We start from the raw sequence: 19,828 nt of genomic DNA on the forward strand, positions 1-19,828 counted from the left end.
TAGAAATATTTTCTTAAGGGGCAGAAAGTAAGCTGAAATAAGAACTATCAAGAGGAAGATGGTAGAAAATTTTATTATTTATTTAAACTTTTTTAAAAACATTTATCACTGATACACAATTAAAATATTGAACAAAGAGAATATTATAACAATTACCAGCCAAGGTGTTCCTTCACAGTAGACATCATCTTTCTGTTTGGCTGGAAATACAAGTCCAATTTCTCCACCACTGCCTGTCAACCTCTGCTGTCTAGAACATTCTGCCCATCTAACCATCTGATAACTAGCATGGAAGTATATATCATTGTAGTCTTCAGTAACATTGAAACTTGTTACAGCGAAACTGATCTCTAATACACGTCCAGAAGATAGGAACACTGTGGGACCAGCCGATGTCCGGGAGAGTACTGAATTGTCACAATAGCAGGCCCGCTGCAATCTGTCTCGAGGCACACACTATCATAAATTTTTCATTTCCTAATTGATAGAACTCATATAACACTAATATATTCAAAAAATATTCTTAAATTGAATTTTTTCTCAATTATCTATGACATGTTATTTAATAACATTATTTTTAACTTTAGGCACGTCAACATTGGCTTTTTCGAAGCACTACCGATCTTTAGACATCAAGCTCCTAGATAGAGAAAATCTCAGGGAACTCTGGGACTTCTAGCAAACTTAAGTGCATTTAGAGCAGAATAAATGGTGAGGTAATCAGATGTACTGTTAATTGTTAAAAGTAATCTTCACTAGCAATGGTTCTTTTACCATAGCAAAATGGCGAACGACATTTTTACTTGGGGATGATGGTTTTTCTCTTCCAGAAGTTACACCTGCAGCTCGAAGTTATTCAAATTGTGGGGATGTTAAGTAATATCACGACAAATTGTGACGTATTTACTCTAAAATATCAAATCATAAAACATTTTGATTCATAGTTTATCATCAGACGAAAAAAGAATTATCCATATTTTAATTCTTTACAGCTTATTAAAAGGAATGTAACAACCTTTAATACTTTAAACTGGTGAATTAGTATTTCAATATTTTTCAGTCTGCAAAATTGTACCACCCCATATTCTTAGCTAAATATGAATTTCCCTACATAACCATTTGATGAGAACACTCCTAAAACAATTTAGTTAACGTCAGTTAAAGTCTTAAGTTTTAGATTGATACGCTCGAGACTTTAATAATTGAAAAATATTTTCTGATAGTATGCCTAAATTAAACGGAAGATGTGTGTAAGGGTGTCAGTATTTCAAAATGAACTTCTAAGAGGAAGAAGAGCGAATATACCAGCCGAGAATTATAATTACATTTCAATGTTAGGTTAGTTTTAGTGCTCTTTGACGAGGAGGTATTTCTGATGAAATAGCTAAGTTAATCTATTTACATAAAAGGCTCGTATGTTGTATTTGTAGATTATGGTAAAATAGAAGTGAAATGGGAATATGAGCATATTGTAAGATGTGAAGAGAGAGAAGTTGCTTTAATATATGTAAACAAATTGTTAACGAATAGAGCTTATCCTATAATACGATAAAATCCCTTTACATTAAAGTTCATCTTCAACCTTTTTAGAGAATTTGCATATTTGGAAAGACAAATGGAAAATTATTAATGCGTTTGTACATTCAATTGTTAATTTAACTAGATGATTCTTATTAATTACTAAAGAGCACTACGCAATTAAAAAACTGCATAGTGGAATTTGAAGTATTACCTCTCTTCATTGGAGAGAATGAATTATAATTAACAACTTAGTGAATTCAAGCAAAAAATGCTGGAACAATCAATTTGCATGTAAATTTCATAAATAACTAAGCACCTTGAAAATGTTAAAAACGCATAATTGCTTTTATCGCACTTGCGTAAATGTTAGGTACTGAAATCTAATTGCTTATCTTAATTAATTAAAGTGATATTAGATAAATAGGAATTGCAATTTCTTACAGTTTGTACTTGTTAAAAGTAATCATCTCTAATAGATTTTCCAAATGTTAGTTTTAATAATGCATCTTTTAACTAAAGCACTGTCTATTTCTGTGAGTTTTGTAATGATGAGGAAGTATCATCTACTTTTTTGGTAAATAAATTTTTATACTATTTAGCTAACCAAAACTATAACAAAACCTGTTCCTCTTAATTTAATATTAAACAAGGAATAAATTCTAAAGATAAATAAGAAATAACCTGATATCCCTCCAAGGCATGTCGGAAACAGCAAGTTCAACACTCCTTCCAGATCTGACACAGATTGGTCTGCTGGTATGACTGTCGGATATGGTTTTGCATCCATGGCTACCGAAAGAAGCATTATGTATTGATAATCTAACCCTTTCACCAGAACTAGATTCTATCCTATATACGCAGGTTAAATTTTTCGCACCACCTCGTCCAAACATGAACACATTCTTCGGTGAATGAACTAAACCTGATTTCCTCTTTCTAAATAGCCGATGGCATGGTGCACCTGTTTTGCTACTTTCTCCGCCAAGACGTGTATCCACAAATTCATAATGGAACTTGAATGTCACTGGTTGTAGAGCCGTACCTTCGTCTGATCTGCGCATAATTTGCAAATAGAAAATAATAATTAAATTTACATTTTAAAAACTCAGATCTAAGATTATTTTGCTTCAGTGGGTTTAAGTGGATAATTAAGAGTTAAATTTGAATCTACTTCAATATAATGCGACTGACTGTCAACTGGAGGTTTGTGAAGTTGATAGACTAAATAAAATTCTTTGGAAATTTTGCAACTCACAATGTCATTTTAAACTTATAAAACTTGAACATTTAACTGTTTGTGTTCTGTGTTAGAGGCAGGAATTATCATCGCTCATCTATTAGACGGCAAGAAGTTGAAAGATAAGTTTTCATAATAAAATAAATAAATAAATGTAAACAAAAGAATTTTTCATTAATTTAAAAAGACATCACTGAATACCGATATAATTTACGAGAGTAATGTTTAATCATTTTAATAGAACGGTAATAAAATTTTAAGAACGTTTAAAAAATAAAATATGCAAGTAAAACTGTCACAGATTAGATGACTATCTTAGAGAGCTATTACAATTTTTTACTGCCCTTTAACCTTTGTAACAGAATAATGTAATTCCTGAGTGAAGTGAATGGGTAAAAATAATGAATTAGTGAATTAAGTTTAATAATTAGAGATGCTAAAAAAAAATTATTGATCAAATCTTCAATAACAATATTCTTAAAAAAAATAGGACCTATGCACAATGCTGAGTTTGCCATATGGTGTGATATAGCTCTCCGGTTTTTTGCATGGTCTTGTCTCCCTTGAAGAATTTCTAAGCGATGAATGATCACAGAGGCGAGGCGTTCCACAAGTGTCTTCTAATACGTTGGCCTGATCATAGAGTTTCAGTCTTGTAGAACAGTTAGAAGGCGAAGTAGCTGGCAGTGTGTACGAATCAAAATAAAGCCACACCCTATCCGTATTGAGCCCAGATAAACGATAGTGGCAGGAAGTGTTGGGTGGCAGTGTATGTCGAGGGCTCAACACTTCGCCTCGCCTTGTCTTAGTGCCATTTACTAGGAATTCACACCTGCAACATAGTAAAATTGAACAATTTTCTAGGAGACTTTTTTTTTCTTAATTTATTTGCCATTCAAAAAATTAATCAATTATTCTAATGTAACTGGTCTTCTTGGCTGAATTATCTAAAGGAAAGAAGTTGCCCACTGTCAATTACTGCCGGAGATGATTTCGAGGCTATATCGTTCCAATTTTCGTATTGGGCAATCTGGAATCGAGGTGGAAGCAAGATCTTCAGAGAAGAAAAGAGTCGTAGAATTTTCGATTTTTGACATTTTAGCTTCGTATAAATTCACCCATCATACGATTCTGATGCCGTTCATTAAGTAATACTAGACGGCAATATAGTTCAGCCATCTGTAATTATTATGATGAACATAGTGCCAAAAAGGACAATGAAGCTTAGGGGACGTAAAACGAAAGACTCCCATCAACAACTAACTAAACGAGACATAGTTTAGCGCATAATGTTCTTACCATCGCTTTATGTTAAGCCAATCAATGTATAAGCAGCGCTAGTAAACATGAATATGCATGTTCTGAACATTACAATTCTAGAGTTAAATACTATTTAGATTATTCATCTACACAGTATAGCTGGCAGCTAATTCAAGCCGTACACAACCAAAAGCGGTTATATAAATAAATAATTTTGTTACAGTGTTTCTCTATTAATTACTCGTGGCCTAGATATTCATCATTACGTCATAATGATCAAATTAATCTATTATTATCGAGCATAAATCCTCCGTTTGTATCTTTGTTCACAAGAAAGAAAACCAAAAAAAAGTTAGTTTTAAAATTCCGCATCTGATAGGGAACCAACTGCAATCTCAAGTATCGCTTTGCACCTGTATCACATAAAATAATGTACCATCTATTGTCCGGGAGACTTGTTCCTAAATATTGAAATAAAGTGGTTTCCCGGATATCCAACGTTCCCCTGTATAGTTCCTGTATTTTTTTTAAATTCCCTCGTTCTTCGGAATATCATCAAGCTCTTTAATTTTTAATCCAAGTCCGCCTTGGCGAATCAAAAAATTTGGAGGCGCGCGACCCAAATGAATGTTAATTCGACTTAGTGTTCTGTTGCTGAGCTAGAAGCAGCATGTATGAAAACTGAGAGAGGATCACCGGCCATTTTATTATGATCAGGTGTAAGGGATTGCACAGTTGTTCTTGTGACCAGTTAATAAATAGAAAGCAATCACCTGACTCCTTTTCAAAGGTTAATGAAATTTGGATTATCAGCTTCAGCCTCGACTATTTCTCATACGAGCAACACAAATGATAGTTTGTGGGCGTGATCTTACAGGTCTTTAGTTCAACTAAAATATGAATTCGATACTACCTGCGCATAGTAACACTACATCTTTTGCCTACGAGTTTGCGTGGATTTTTCAAAAAACAACAGAAAAACTGGAATCCACTGGAAAAGAAGGTCGAAGCAGTTGTCACAAGTCCATGACATTTCCTTCTCTGTAATTGCGGTAAGAGGACTGTTGGTAGGCCGAAAGTGATGGATCACACAGTAGCAGACCACTAGATGAGTCCATCATTCAGACCGCCGAATAACAGTTTCACAGACGCCCTAATGGCTTAAATTTAAATTTAAAAAAATACGTCAAACTGTAGTAGTTGAGCTTAATTAAAGCTTAGTAAAAACCAGCGTTAGAATGTTTATCAATTAAGTCTGCAATAATTTGGCAAATAAAGCCACAAAAAATGTGATTTTAGGAGTTCTTAAGGAAACCTTTTTTTCCTTTTTTTAAACTATCTTTAAAGAAATGACTTTGGTTGAAGCTATATCGTTGGAAAATTTGTCCTAATTTAAATAAAGTCAATGAGATTCAGAAGTTTAGAAGGAAGGAATGATCCTGGCTAAACTATCAGTCTGGTAAGTTGAAAATTTGCATTTTCAGCGGGGGGTGGGGGTGGGGGAATGGAAGCTGAATAATCAGCTGGCCTGCTTTCGGCGGACAAGAGCGCACACTTTGATATGGTAACTAGCTGTATCTATTCTCTTCTCTGGCAACAATTTCATTTGAATTTATAAGTGTTCTCTCCAACTGTACAAGCCTTGTCATTCTTCTATGGTTGCCCCTAGGTTTTTTTTTCTAGGTCTAATGAAAATATTTAATCTGAGCCAATGAAGCACTAAACTAATTCATCTTCATGCACTTAATGATGGTAACAAAGTTAATAGGGGGGTGCTGTACTTATTGGTTAGTAGCAAGAGTGGATCCCGACGCATGATCCCCAAACTGTACATAAAATAAGTAATATTGTGTATTTATTTACGATCCCAAAAATGTTGTAGAAAATGAAAGATAAAGAAGTGATGAAATATCTATTGTACTTTAAATTATTTTAAAAACTCCAGTGTTTTAATTATTGGGCGTGTTACGGGATTGCCAGTACAATGCAATACAATCTCTATTTCAAGGAAAATAGAAAAGACATCTTAGAAAGCAGATCGAAAAGAAACTCTTATTGATACCATTCTTTACATTCTAATTTAGTTCATTATTTAATTAATTGTGTAATTTTTCTTCCTTAGCATAAATATATAATCCTGGGGCTTTTTAGATGTAGCTCGTTTAAAGTTTAACCAACAACGAATTTAATTCTTATTGTACAAGGTCTTTCCATCTTGAATCTTTCATTTCAAAGTCACAACAGAGTAAAGATATTTTGACTCCTTTTACAGCAATAATTGGTGCATTGATAAACATTAAGTGAAATAATCTTTGTATCCATTATGAAATGAAATGCTGTAGTAACTATTGCTGCTTATAAATTCAAATCTCATACCAAGTTACGGGATTGCCAGTACTACAAGTTTTAGAGCAACTCTACTTTGAGGAAAAGCCCTTTTCTGCTTTAAAAAAAACTGTGTAAAAATACTCACACAACTTTCACTAACTGCAATTTTCAAGGTTTTTCACATACAAATTTTCTTTAAACTCTGTGAAAACTAAATTATTGAAATGGTTGGTGGTGCAAATTATTATCCAGAACTTCATACTAAACTTGTGCTGCTCTCAAATTTTCATGGAAATTTCAAATGCTCACACGGCCGTTCTTTGAAGTCATCCATCCCTTTGTACAGCTTTCCTTACTTTTGGAATTTCAGCAATGCTTTAATGTTCCTTAATATTATGTAGACGATGAATCAATAAATTGTCGAAAAGCGCATTTTTTTGTGGAACTACGAAGGGTTTAATATTTTTTTTTTTCAGGATATCAAGAAAATGAATCCATAATTTTCTTTAATTTTCCAATCTGAATGCTCATAATTTTTATTTAAAACGTTTATCGCAGCATATTCAGTCAAGAAATCGGCTGTTCTGTTTTCAATTTTTTTGTTGGTTTTCCACAACTTTGAGGAAAATCGGTTGAACGTAAACTTCATTAGATTTTTTGGGTTTCCATTATATTTTCCAATATCATCTTAATGTCTCAAATCTCTTTAATTTCAAACTTGTTTCCGGAGTGAATCTATGACATCAGTGACTGAAGTCCTTTGAGCAATAGTAGATGTTTTCAGATACTGGCCCGAGAAGCATCTTTACATCTTACAATTGATTGATATAATCGATTGGAGAAATTTTGTGTTTTTTAAATATGATAATCAAATAAATAAGAGAAAGGCATGTTAATGAATTGGTATATGGTTTCGCTCCTTATCCGTCAAAACTTGTCAGTCCTCAATCAACAAGAGAATAGAAAAATGTTAGCATAATGGGACACATTAATCGACATACTGAGAATGTTCTTATTTCTTAAACTGCTTCATTTTTACAGCTAAAAGTGGAGGTAAGTAATACTTACAACGCTACGAGTATCATATAATCGAGATAGTGTAGAAGATTTAATGACGTTAGGGTTATCGAGTCGATTTAAGGTCTTAGATTTAGTAGAAGGATACATCATAATATCTGGTGAAGTAAATGGCTATCTCCTATACCTAAGAGAGCTCGTACATAACTAGTAACTTTAGTTTTGATGACCACTTAAGACATTATTGATGACTGGGGCGGTGATATTAAGCTGTAAGTAAGAGTAAGTACTCTAGTATTTTAGAGAGTTAAATTGTATTTATAAATTGAATAACACGAGATTAGATGTTTCTGAAAACTTTGCTGTTGTAAAACACTCTCAACATTAACTCTTATATTTTTTTGACGTAGCCTGGGCCTTATCGTTAATTTTCTTCCCGTCGTCGTCGTCTTATATAGCCCGTACTTTCATCTTGCTATCTCCAATTTACCAATATCCTAATCCACTTTTTTCCTTTCCTCTTTCTTCGGGTTTACTCTTGTACAATTTTCTTGCTACCTTATCTTTCTTGCCTATCCAGGCGCTAGGTAAGGATAGTAGAAAGAGCAAGAAGTGCCAACAATTCAATTTTTGGAACGAAAGTGCTTTCTCCATACTAACGCCACAGCGTCATAATGCGTTCTTGAGAGAGAGGAGGTTTTTTGAAAAACTAATTCTTCTCTGTGACTCCAAAATTTCAAAACACGATGTAATATTTTTGATAAACTTGAGTGTATATCCCATAAAGTCATTAAAGAAATGCTGTTCTACATTACACTGATGTACCCCAATAGAAAAAAAGCATTCCTCGAATTTCAAGTTTGAAGCTAACACATTTCAATAACGATACATTTCAATAACGCTAACATTAATAAAATTATCGTCAGTAAATGCTAATTTAAAGAGGTTTTGCTGTTTAAAAACAAGTATTAAACAAAAATACAGAATTTCTGGAATATTAACATTTACAGTTATGAAAACTTTAGAAACAAAAGCAGTATGAGAATTATAACACAATGTTCTTTTTAAAACAGCTGACAATTTAAGAGAACATCTACAGATAATCAATAATAGAATTATGAAATATTCACCATCAAACATCTATACTGAGTTGAACAGTCACAAGTACATGTAAATCATCTTGTAGACTGTGACAGAAGTAAATTAAGAGTGACATCATTCAGTATAGAAGAGAGTTCTCCATGTTATACCACATCCTGACATAGCGGCTTCCTCTTTTAAGATTTATGGACTGCAAACTACCCAACTACTGACAATATATTTCACTCACGTTTCGGAAATAACTATCTCTTTTAATGCTATCTAAAAGTTTAGACTAATTTACTAACAGTTTATTTACTATTATATTTATTATTTCCGGATGCTAAGGTGGGGGCATTTATCATAGAAAGAGAAGATAATGGAGATTGTAGCAGATTTTCGAAATTATTTTAGGTACCTTTTTTTTTAGCACGTTTTGTAAGTGTGTTAATATTTCACTGAAAAGACGAAGAAAATCTCAAAAAAAAAAAACAAAAAAAAACGGTATTCTGTTTGACATTGTTCTTTAAAGTACATACAAATATTTAGGTCGAAAAATTAGTCAACGGAAAATACGACTTTAATGCAGCGAACATTTCCAAATTTTCTAAAAAGAAAATTGACCCTCTTTATATTGAGATTTCTTTATAAATTATACATATAAATTATATTATAAACCTGTCATTTTTATTTAAATTTTTCATTTGAAAATTATTTTTTAGGTATTCTGAGGGTAATGTATCCATTCATATGGGCATCCATCTAAAAAGCCTCCACCAGCATATTGGATTTTACCAGTTTGGCATTTTTAATTGGCTCTAAATACCTCTGCTAGAATAAAAAATGTAAAGAATATCAGTTAAAATAGAAAAACTACTTTATAGAATCTATTTCTGAGTGATCTGAAATATTTATTTTTATTTTTTTTTAATAAATCCTCAAGATATTTATAAAGTTGGAGGTACTATTTGTCTGTAGAATCAACTACACCTTCTACAACTTCATACATGATTTTATAACCTACAAAGATTCTTATTTAACTTTTATATGAATTTTTTTTTTGGAACAAACCATTTTCATACTTTAGGGGCGATATACATAATTTAGAAAACTTTCGAATTGACGGTGGTTCTATAGTATTAGGAAAGTGGAAGGTATAGCTATTTTACCTGCAACCAATTTATGGCCTCAGCTACTTAGTTAATTTCCAGTAATATTCAGTATTAGTAGTATCTGTTTCAATCAGAGTTGTATTAATTGAAGACAGGGGGGAAAGTCGTGCGAGTTGAGCAGTCACGGGAAAAGGAATTAATATCTATTTTTCCAGAAAACAAGTCGTGTTACTTTGCAGAGTTGAAAAATACAATATAATTTTATTATTTTTTTTGGTTTTGAATAATGAATGTAGATTGTTCGTTGAAATCAATTAGCTAAAATGTTGTTTTAATTTAAATAAGTGTTTATTAAACAGATTTCCACTACATTAGCTCCAATACGGGTTGAACTAAACCAGATAAATGAAAAAATATAGTACTATAAAAAAAAAATCCTTAAAATTTAATAATAATTATAAAACTTAAAAATAATTCTTTCTTTTTTTAATTAAGACGTGTTAACATCTTGTATCTATGTACATAGCTGTCAGGAGCATTCTTAATCCCTTTTTCTTGTTGAAATATTGTCCACAGTCAGGCAGTCTGGGAGATTCTAGAAAGAGAAAATAAAGTCAGTTGATCCTGGATTTAAATTCAGGACTTTCGCATGATACCTACCTAAACTAAAGTTAAATTCTATTATTATTAACTTTCTGAAATTAATCTTCTCATTGTTGTAACCAAATTGTCCGCTGAATCTAGGCAAATATATTGTAGAAATTGTACCTTCTTCCATCTGCAGCTTTTTTTTTTTTTTTTTTTTTTTGGACCTTTACAAAAGCTTCTGCCAGTCATCTCTATCTATTTTGTTCTGAGTATTGTGTCATTGCTCTTTCGTAAGCCGTCAGTCATCCTTCTATGTTTAGATTAACCTAAATCTTTTCCATCTTTTACTTCATCTCATCCACCACCAGCCTTAGATTAGTTCGTTAGAGAGAGATCATTCTATTGGATTCCCTGCTGACTTAACAGCCAAAAGTTTAAAAAGCCGAATTGATTTTGTCCAATTTCTCCTTTTACAGTTTTGGCCTTCCTAAATCAAAGATTGTTCCCTTGGTTTTCCATCGTGTTTTAATAAATGGCTAGAGATTACTTTTGTCTTAGATTAGAATTGGAGCAGTACAAGATCTTACTTTCATCGAAACATTCTCTTCATTTTAGGCTGTACTAGCATCCTACTATTTGTCAGTACCGTCCTATATACCTCTTTGGATTCTTCACTGACATTAACAAAAAATCCTAAATATTTAAACTTATTTAGGTAGTTCAAAGATCACAGGTAATGTTGCTGAAACATTCATATTGTTTACGGTTTATTTTTAGTTTATAATTATTATTATATAATTGTACATTTATTTATTTCAGTAAGCAGAGTACTGCTGAAAGTAACTATGTCTGATCAGTTCTGCTTGAACTAACAGTTCGTTGTGAGAGGAGTCCAGAAGGTAATGGGGGAAAGTTGAAATAAGAGAGGGTAGTCAAACAGAAAGGTGAATTGTTGGGAAGCTGCTATTGTTTGTTTTGGTGAACAAAGGTGGCAATCTACGTGCTACGTGAGCCATTCGCAGCCTGCGCCATGTACATATACGTAGATCGCCCAGTGCCATATATTAGAGACCCAGTGTTCCTCTTCTAGGTACTCTCTCTCTCTCTCACTCTCTGGCTGGTGTTTGCGCGTGCGTAGGCGTGCTTAAGTATGGGAATTCTGCATATGTATTCGATGAACACAGACAAGTTATTATCAACCTAAACCTACCAACTCGTACCAAACAAATTTATTGCAATCCAATTTGATTACACATATTTTTAAGTCGAATTATCTGATTTTTTATTTAAACTGTTTTGAATCTAGCAGCATTGTTATTTTTACAACATTAAAAGCATTAGATAGGTTTCCACAACAGGATAGCACCAAGGTATTTGAGAAATTTTAATACTATCCAAAATTTATTAATCCATGTATGGAGAAAATGGACTATCGCTTAAAATGGTGATAATTGCTTCTCGGGTTCCGCTGAAGCAATCACGTAATACATTGCCTGTCTGCAGAAGGTTTAGGCCAACCCACTGACATTCGCCCATCATCACCCACAAGAAGACATAGTAAAAGCTTTCTCTGCCTGGCGTGAAAAGAAATATGCAATGGTTATCTGTATAACTATTTCTAGAAATAAGTTTTAGTTGTGGATAGCGAACGGCAAACTTGAAACAATAGGTTGAAACAATAACAAGCAGCCACATTGGCATATCGAAACAATGAAGTTGGCAATACCTTTAAAAAAAAAAAAAAAGGGTGCTTTAAAGAGGCTTGGAACCCTAGGTGGGGTAACAGACAACCCATGAAGTTGCTCCAAAAAAAAAGAATTCCAATGATTACTACTGCAAAAGATGGATTACTGCTCGGCGGAATCTTCACTGAAGCAGGCCACCATGGCTAGACTGGACAATTTGAATTTTGTGTAAAATGTTTGGTTACTAAGTAGAAAATTTAGAAAGGACTAAGGATGTTGACAGATTTCGCCAAAGGCCATTACAGACTCAAGGAGAGAGAATCTTCTGAAGGCCAAAGCTGAGAATAGAATGTGACTTCAGATTTCCTCTTTCCTAAAGGAGACCCATTATTCACCTCCTAACCAACTGCGATTATTACGAAACAAAGGAAGAATTTAGAAGAAGCAAAAGTAATGGTTGAAGACGACACTATTTCCATTCCTTAGAACTTTTCCAATTCTAAGACCCCCTAAAGTCGCGGAAGCTGGTAGAATGCGGTCCCGTTCAAGCACCTAGGGAGCGCAATAAAAAGATGGGTGGTGGTATACAAAAGGAAAATAGAAAAAAACGAAAACTTACAGGAAAACTTAATATTCTTAAGGTACTCCTCATGAAGTTTACGTCAAAAACGATAAACCGACTTTACTAAAAAGTTTCTGCCAATTTTTCCCAATTTTCTCAGAATAAGAGTATTATTTGCTTACTGTAACATACTTGAACCCAATTGGTTGCCTTCAGGAATATTCTCCCTTCAGGAGAATTCCCACCCCCTCATCAACCGAGGGTCGCCGTAGGCCCTCAACTTTCCTAAACTCTTCCAGACCAACGTTGCAAATTATCAACTATATTTTTTTTCGCCTCGGGGTTCGGCCTCTCAATCACGCTTTTAGGCCTCTCCTTCTTTAAGTTAAACTCTGCAAATGACTGTACCGAAACACAAAGAGCTTTCCCCCTAACTATATAGGTTAGGTCTACCTCTTTCATAGTCCAACAGATCATTTCCATTGCTTTTAGCTTATTCGATGCTTCTTTTGTAAACCAAGCTTTGTAACAGTATCCGGAGGGAGTGAATCGTTTTTCTCACAAAAACACAGTTCTGAACATGCTCTAACTTCTTTTGCCAGCTTAAGAACGATAGAAAAATTAACCAATTATCTAACGAAAATTTTTTCTTTTTATACCAGTAAGAAAACGTTACGCTTTTAATAAATCGTTATATTTTGTACTTATAAAGAAAGAGTTCCCTTTCAAAAATAATTTATACAAATAATTAAAAAAAAAAAAATTACGTTTCTAGCAGCAACGAATGAAATGAGAGCGCAGAGAAAGGGTAAGAAAATGCAACAAAGGCTCGCTAAATGGAACTTTCTCTTCTTTGATCAGATAATGAAAAAAATAATAAAGTACAATGAATTATGACAAGTGCTCAGTCATTCATTCTTTGTAGAAGGACAACATTAACAAGGTGAATGAGTAATAATTCAAGAAAAGAAGAAGTGACAACAAGCAGAACTGATAATTTCATTGTCTTCGTTTTAGCATTGTACTCCCTGAATTCGTTTTTTTTTCTTCATTAAAAATGAATCGACTAAAACTAGCAAAATTATTCCGCACAATTAGTCTAATGCAGGTCCTTCGCTTTTACGCACTATTTTTTGGAAGACGTTGAACGAAAGTATGTAGGCAAACTGAACTGAAAGAACTGCTCATGTCCGCCCTTCGTGAAAAAAAAAACAACCTAAGCTGAGTATTTTTCACAACAAAAGTATTCAAGACTTACTAAGTAATAAACTAAGTTTAGATGCTTCATGTTTTAAGAATTAATAATTTTGCGAAGGGTGCCTTTTTTTACCTTACTAAGAAGAGGTCCGAGGAACAAGAGAAGTTTCAAGAACTTCTGGACCAGATGAGTGGGGAATGAAGGCAGACTCCACAAAATCAGACCCAAAAAAATAGAGGGCTCTGCTTTGTTCTTCCAATTTCCAACCATGGTACCGTCTTATCAGCTTTCCTCTCCTTCTTACTGGAGAGAACCAAGGTCTGAGAAAAAGCCATATTTTTATTGTACAAGAATATTACTCACAGATCATTACTGTATTTTTTTGTGAAATCAAAGAAGAATATTGTGCAGTAGTCATCATTATTGGATAAGTTCAGATTCAGTTGTACAAAAAAAAGACTTGAAAAAGAACGTTTTACTTTAAGAAAATAACTTTTTTTTTTTTACAATGAAGAATTTTTTTTTGGCATTGGCTTTCGCCATACAACCAAGGACTTCTGTGCACCTTTGGATCTAACTAGTTTGAGATTGCATCGTTGCACTAGTCGTTCTAATTTTGCTCTGCTTTAAAATAAAAAAGTTTTATAAGGCGTGAGCGCGTACACTTGGCTATAGACCTAGTCGATTGGAAAGAATAGTAAGTATCTTGCTGTTAAAAATAATCTTAGCTCAAAGATTTTTTAATCATCAAACAGAGAAGTAGGTCATATAAGATTTTATTTGGGTGAAATTGAACATCAATAAAAAAAAAAAATCACTCGTGTCAGGATTGTACAAACATCTATAACAGCAACATGCAATATAGGAACAACAAAACAGCGAACAAAATAAAACAGCATTACATCATCATATCGTGACCATACTGCACAGTATTTCCCTTAATGCTAATTCGAAAAAAGATGCCCTAAATTATTCGAACAACTCCCTCAAGCACGCGCAGCAAAAACAGTGGGTAAGAGGGTATCGTATTTCTCCAGGTTATAAAAACAAGGAAAGATATTCAAGTGAAATCAGTAAAACACTAGGAAAAATACCTTTGAAAAGAAGATTTTCAAGAGTAATATTATCTTGTAAAAAAAGAGATATAAGGAGAAAAACACTTTTCCCTACAAAATCATAACCGAGATCTACTTGAACTAAAATCTGCAACAAACCAAAAACTGTGAACGGATACACACAATAACATTCCCTCTGAAAATATTCGCATTGCGAAAATAATTTAATGAAATAGCATTTCCTTTTGAAGGGTTTCAACTTGTTGATTGTAACTGAGGATACCTCGAAAGATTGCAAAGTTGTTTGCACTTACAGCGTATTTCTGATTTTGTAACATTTTTGTCACATAGTTTACATATTCAACTCCATTTCCTTCTCCATCTTAGCTACATTTTCGAGCCTTTGATCTAACGCTCTATTAATTCTAAATTATCTGGTCTCAATCACCGGCAAGTTTTCCCAAGCTGTAATCATATTAGTGAATAATCAACGGCATTATGGGCAGACATTGGTTTGCGATTCTTTTCGGGATAAATAACTCGTTAGTTCATTAGGAATATATATCTTCAGCATGGTTTCCTAGGTACAAAAGGTGGAGTTCACAGTTTAACCAGCTGATAGTTTGAAAAATGAGTGTTCTATGGCTTAGAAAAGAAGACTATCTCTTGCCTGTGTCATAGGCTCCTATTTTTATGACGCCTCTTACACACGTCTTCCGTGATAAGTGCAGAGTGGCGTTGGACCAGATACTGATGAAATCACAAGTCATCGAGGTTGTTACGAAGCGAACAAGTTCCTGGAGTTGACGACTATTTGTAACTTTGGTTCAGCTACTGGCAGAGAAGGTACTGCTAAAGTATTATTAAAATTATTAAAATACGAGTATTTACACTTCGCACAGCTACCAGAAGATCAGATCAGGTTTCTTTGCTATTTTATTTTATTATGGATTTTTTTTATTTTAAATAAAGAACTACTGTAAAAATTTACTAATTTCATTACAATCCCTTCTCTGGCATTAGGAGCGTAAACTTAAATTCACTAAAACTCAAATAGTCTTTAATGCGAACTTAGTATTTATTCATTTTCTACTGCGTCCCTTTTCTTACTAGTTAAATGGACTTTCTCTTGCTTTTCTTTTATTGTTCCAGGTGACTCCAGGTGATGGATTTTCCAGTGAAAATTCTATTTAGATCTCTTGCTTTTTACGTGTATTCCTTTCTATAAAAAGTATTATTACTCTTAAAAAAGCTCAATGGCCATTCACGCTGTCTCAACTTCTTCTCAATTAAATTGGTTCTTTTACTGAATAATAAAATAAATTATAATTATTATTGTATTATATAGTAAATATAATTATAATTATTAATTATTATTAGAATAAATAATAAAATGAAAACCAAAAAACCACCAATTTATAATGTTTTGAATTGAATTTATTGAAGTACTTATAAAAAATTTAATTATTTTTTTAAAGTCTCTAAACATTTTTTTTATGGCTCACGAATCAATTTTCTCATACTTTTTTCCATTTTCTTTTACTTTTTTTTCATCATTAAATCGAGTTAAACAATTATTCAATGCCTTTAATCTTTTTTATATTACTTCCTCTTTCTGCTTCTAAATTATTGCGTTTCTTATTGGGTTAGCAGAATTGAATGAAAGGTAGAAGGTAGCGCGCAGGTCTAATAATCCAGAGTTTCTCGAATGGATTGGCAAATTTTCCCCTTAGATTTTACTAAGAGATAAACCAACAAGAAAAGCGTTTTACGCAGAAGGTATTTCTATTGAAAGAGAGTATAACTGATTTCTATAAAACTCTTTACTAAGCATCTTTAAGCTCATATTTCATTTGAAAAAAAAAAAGAATTATATGAATAAAATTTCACTGAAGCTCTTACTTTCCAAAATAAAAGATGATTTTCAAATAACCAAGTCACTCTCAGTAGCAGTAGTGCAAAAGTTTTTCTTTAATTCTTCATGGAAATTGTCGACAGTTCAATATCAGTGTTTTAAGAATAACCAAAACAATAAATATTAAATTAAAAATACAAACGAAAAGATAGAAAACATGAATAATTATTGGTGAAGTTTTTAGTCTAATCAACGAAATATATAAATATAATTTGCTCAAAAATTGTCAAAAGAGTGACAATTTTTTGTTAATGCCAGTAAAAATAATAAATAAAACTTTCGAACAACTGTGTACGGGAAAATATCTTAAACCATAAGGGCATAAGGCATATTGTTCAAATTAAAAACTAACCTACTTCCTCAAAATAGTACCTGTGAACAGGGAATAGACAAAAGAGAGCGCGAAGTCAGAAGAGCAAGTAGGATGTGGTGCGGAGCAAAGAATTTTAGAAGCAATTGTAGAAAGTATGTTGACCTACGTGTTATTGATCATCATAAATGATAATGGCAAGAGATGGCTTCTTGGCAAAAAAAACTAAAGGTCAAGCAAAGTTTGGTGAAGATCGATGGACTGCCATTTAGTAGTAAAACAGTCGCTCAAAATGATATTGTTCAGAAAAGAGCTTCAGAGTAAGGATATTCTATCTCGAATATGAATCAGTGAAATTGCAAAATAAGAAATCTATTTTGGTAGACACAATTATCAGATGGTAGAGTGGTCGTCTATTCCAAAGTTAACGGTAATCATTTTGTAGCAATCCTGGTTCATCCATCAATACAACTATGACAGAGTGGTACCTGTTGAACTGATAACAGAGGCAAAGGAATGCTCCTCGAAGAACTGTATTTAATGGAAACAGGATTTTTGCCTCGCACAGAATTCTGTCCACGTTCATAAGCAGACAGGATAAAAACACATAACCCTTACATATAACAATGTCAAAAAAATATTATAATTTTCAATTGCATAAGCCCTGAAAGTGACCTAGTTCCTAAAAATCGAACGCTGGGCAAAAATTAAAAAAAATAATGACTAAAATTGGAAACATGACATAGTTTTGTTTTAACCACCATCCACATATACGAGTATATAATTTTAAGTTAAACTAGATAAGAGGTAATTATACTGTTGAGGTTAATGTAATGCAGCTCAGAGTACAAAGTATAGTAACTATGTTTCAACTTGGAAGTGGTTTAATGTAGTTCCAGCTGACATGTTTACATGGTACTTAATGTCGCCTGCGAACTGTTTCAACCACAGGTACGTGAAACAAACAATACAAACACAAAGATAACCAAATCGTTTCTCTAAGTAGAAATTCACTGATTGAAAATTGAAATTCACCAAAACCAAACAAATAAATCAGTTTCACTGCTGATTTATACAACAACATTCTCTTTACTATATTATTTTCATTTCGAAACCTTTCAATGTAAAACAATAAAAATGGCGAAAATTTTATTAACTAAATAAAAAAAAAAAGAATTACTTACTTCGTGCCTTTAGCAAAGTCTAGTGAATCTGAATCGGAGAAAAGTACGTCAACAATTAACTGAAATCCGTGTAAAGGTTTTGGTGTCTGAGTGGTGAGTAATGGTACACCGTACGGTGAGGATTTAAAGACAACGAGCAGATGTGAACTCCTAGATACCACACGCGGCAACAGTCCTCCGCCACAATATCTGACCATCAACGGAGCGTCTTCATCTTGACCATCGTAGAACAACAGTTGATCTTCAAGTGGGGTACAATCAACTTTGGTGTATTTTGCAGTCTTATTCAATCCGGCCAACACTGATCTGTAACATTTATTTTTTATTAATAGTCACTAAAATTAATTTAGAAGCATTTATTTTCTTAGAAACTAAATACATTCATCCAAAAAGAAAAGAAATTATTGCCAATTTCATTCTTGTAACAATTCTAAGTCCGAGAAACCATGAACAGTTAATCGTAGAGGTTAATAACAGTACATCCAGCTATCTAGTAATAAAAAAACAAAAAATCAAAATGAAATTAAAAATATGCAATCAAAGCAAATTTATAAAATATCATTATAATTTTTGCTTAAAATTTATCATTAATTTTAATTTAAGGTTGGACTTTTGCTGCATTTTATACCGCTATAAAGATCAATATTACAACGTTAAAGTTGGTGGGGTTTTTGAATGGATATTTATAAAAACTGAAAGGTCAGAATTGTATCGTCATAAAAGAAATGTTCATCTCCTTTTACTCTCCCGGCGGGATTACATAAAAGAGGTACTTCTTTCAGAAAGAGGGTGAAAGATACAAAGGAATTTTTAGTTAAGTAAGAATTCTGTTTAAGTAAATTTTATGTTACATTTCATGAAACTAGATAATTTACAGGACTAACCTGTTCAGACATGTAAATTATTATCAATGAATTTACACCTTTAGTTTCACTTTGAGCATGAGATGGGTTCAAATTAAAACGTTTCCCAATTAGGGCTAGAAGGCGACTCCTCTCAGTTAAAGCTAGAGACACCAAACATTTTAACAAGATCCAGGATTTTACCATCAATCGTTTTAGGATATTTCTCCACTGGTCTCTAAGTACAGAAGGTCTCAATTCGCAATCAGACAGTATAAAAGAAACTTTTTATTTTCTTCCAATCACAGACAGCAAGGGCTGAGCCCGTTCTCTTTCGGAACTTTGCCTTAAAAGAAGCATAAGACCAAATTGAGTACGCATGGGCCTTCGGCCTGATCTGGGTCAAGACTAACGTCCAGTTACTGGCGGGACCACTTGGAGGTGATTATTTAAAGCTCTTCTTAGCAAACAGGAGACAGGAGATGAAAATAAAAATAGATATTACACAGTTGATGAGCAATAAAAGCTAACTTGAAGGCTGCAAAACTTTACTCAATCGAACTTTCCATAACTGTTCCAATGATTGCTTACAGAAAATCCCACTAACTACACACAGGAAAGTTTATATTTAAAATAGTATTCCAGGAAAATAGTTTCCAGAGGGTTATTGAGGAGCTGTATGTTCAACTTCCTGTGAAGATCTATTTCAATACCCTTACGGATCCAACAACTTACATATTTAGATTTATTGAAAACAAGAAAACAAAATAAAATGTTAGTGCTTAACCAGAAGTACGAAAAAATTAAAGGTAATTTCCCACAACCCAGTTTGAAACATTTTCATATAAAAATTGAACTTTAGCGAAGGATGAGATGGTCTCTGGATGGACAGTCTAGATATTAGGTTTCATCTGTTAGGATTGATCGAGACGCT

General features: G+C 33.0%; 1 protein-coding gene across 4 annotated transcripts in view; it reads right to left on the minus strand.

Moving 5' to 3' along the window:
• The window catches only part of LOC141446030 (uncharacterized), a 95,928-nt gene that overhangs the window by 9,803 nt on the left and 66,297 nt on the right, over positions 1-19,828 (minus strand). For all 4 annotated transcript variants that reach the window (XM_074112370.1, XM_074112369.1, XM_074112372.1 and 1 more), the window contains 4 exons: positions 18,053-18,358; positions 3,252-3,590; positions 2,203-2,574; positions 157-439 (listed from right to left, as the gene is read on the minus strand). In XM_074112370.1, coding sequence (XP_073968471.1) covers positions 157-439; positions 2,203-2,574; positions 3,252-3,590; positions 18,053-18,358 — 1,300 coding nt within the window. The remainder of the gene's footprint in view (positions 1-156; positions 440-2,202; positions 2,575-3,251; positions 3,591-18,052; positions 18,359-19,828) is intronic.

Source organism: Rhodnius prolixus, unplaced genomic scaffold (assembly GCF_049639745.1).
Source record: "Rhodnius prolixus isolate KJV_2025 unplaced genomic scaffold, Rpr scaffold_1, whole genome shotgun sequence".
NCBI classification, from domain to species: domain Eukaryota; kingdom Metazoa; phylum Arthropoda; class Insecta; order Hemiptera; family Reduviidae; genus Rhodnius; species Rhodnius prolixus.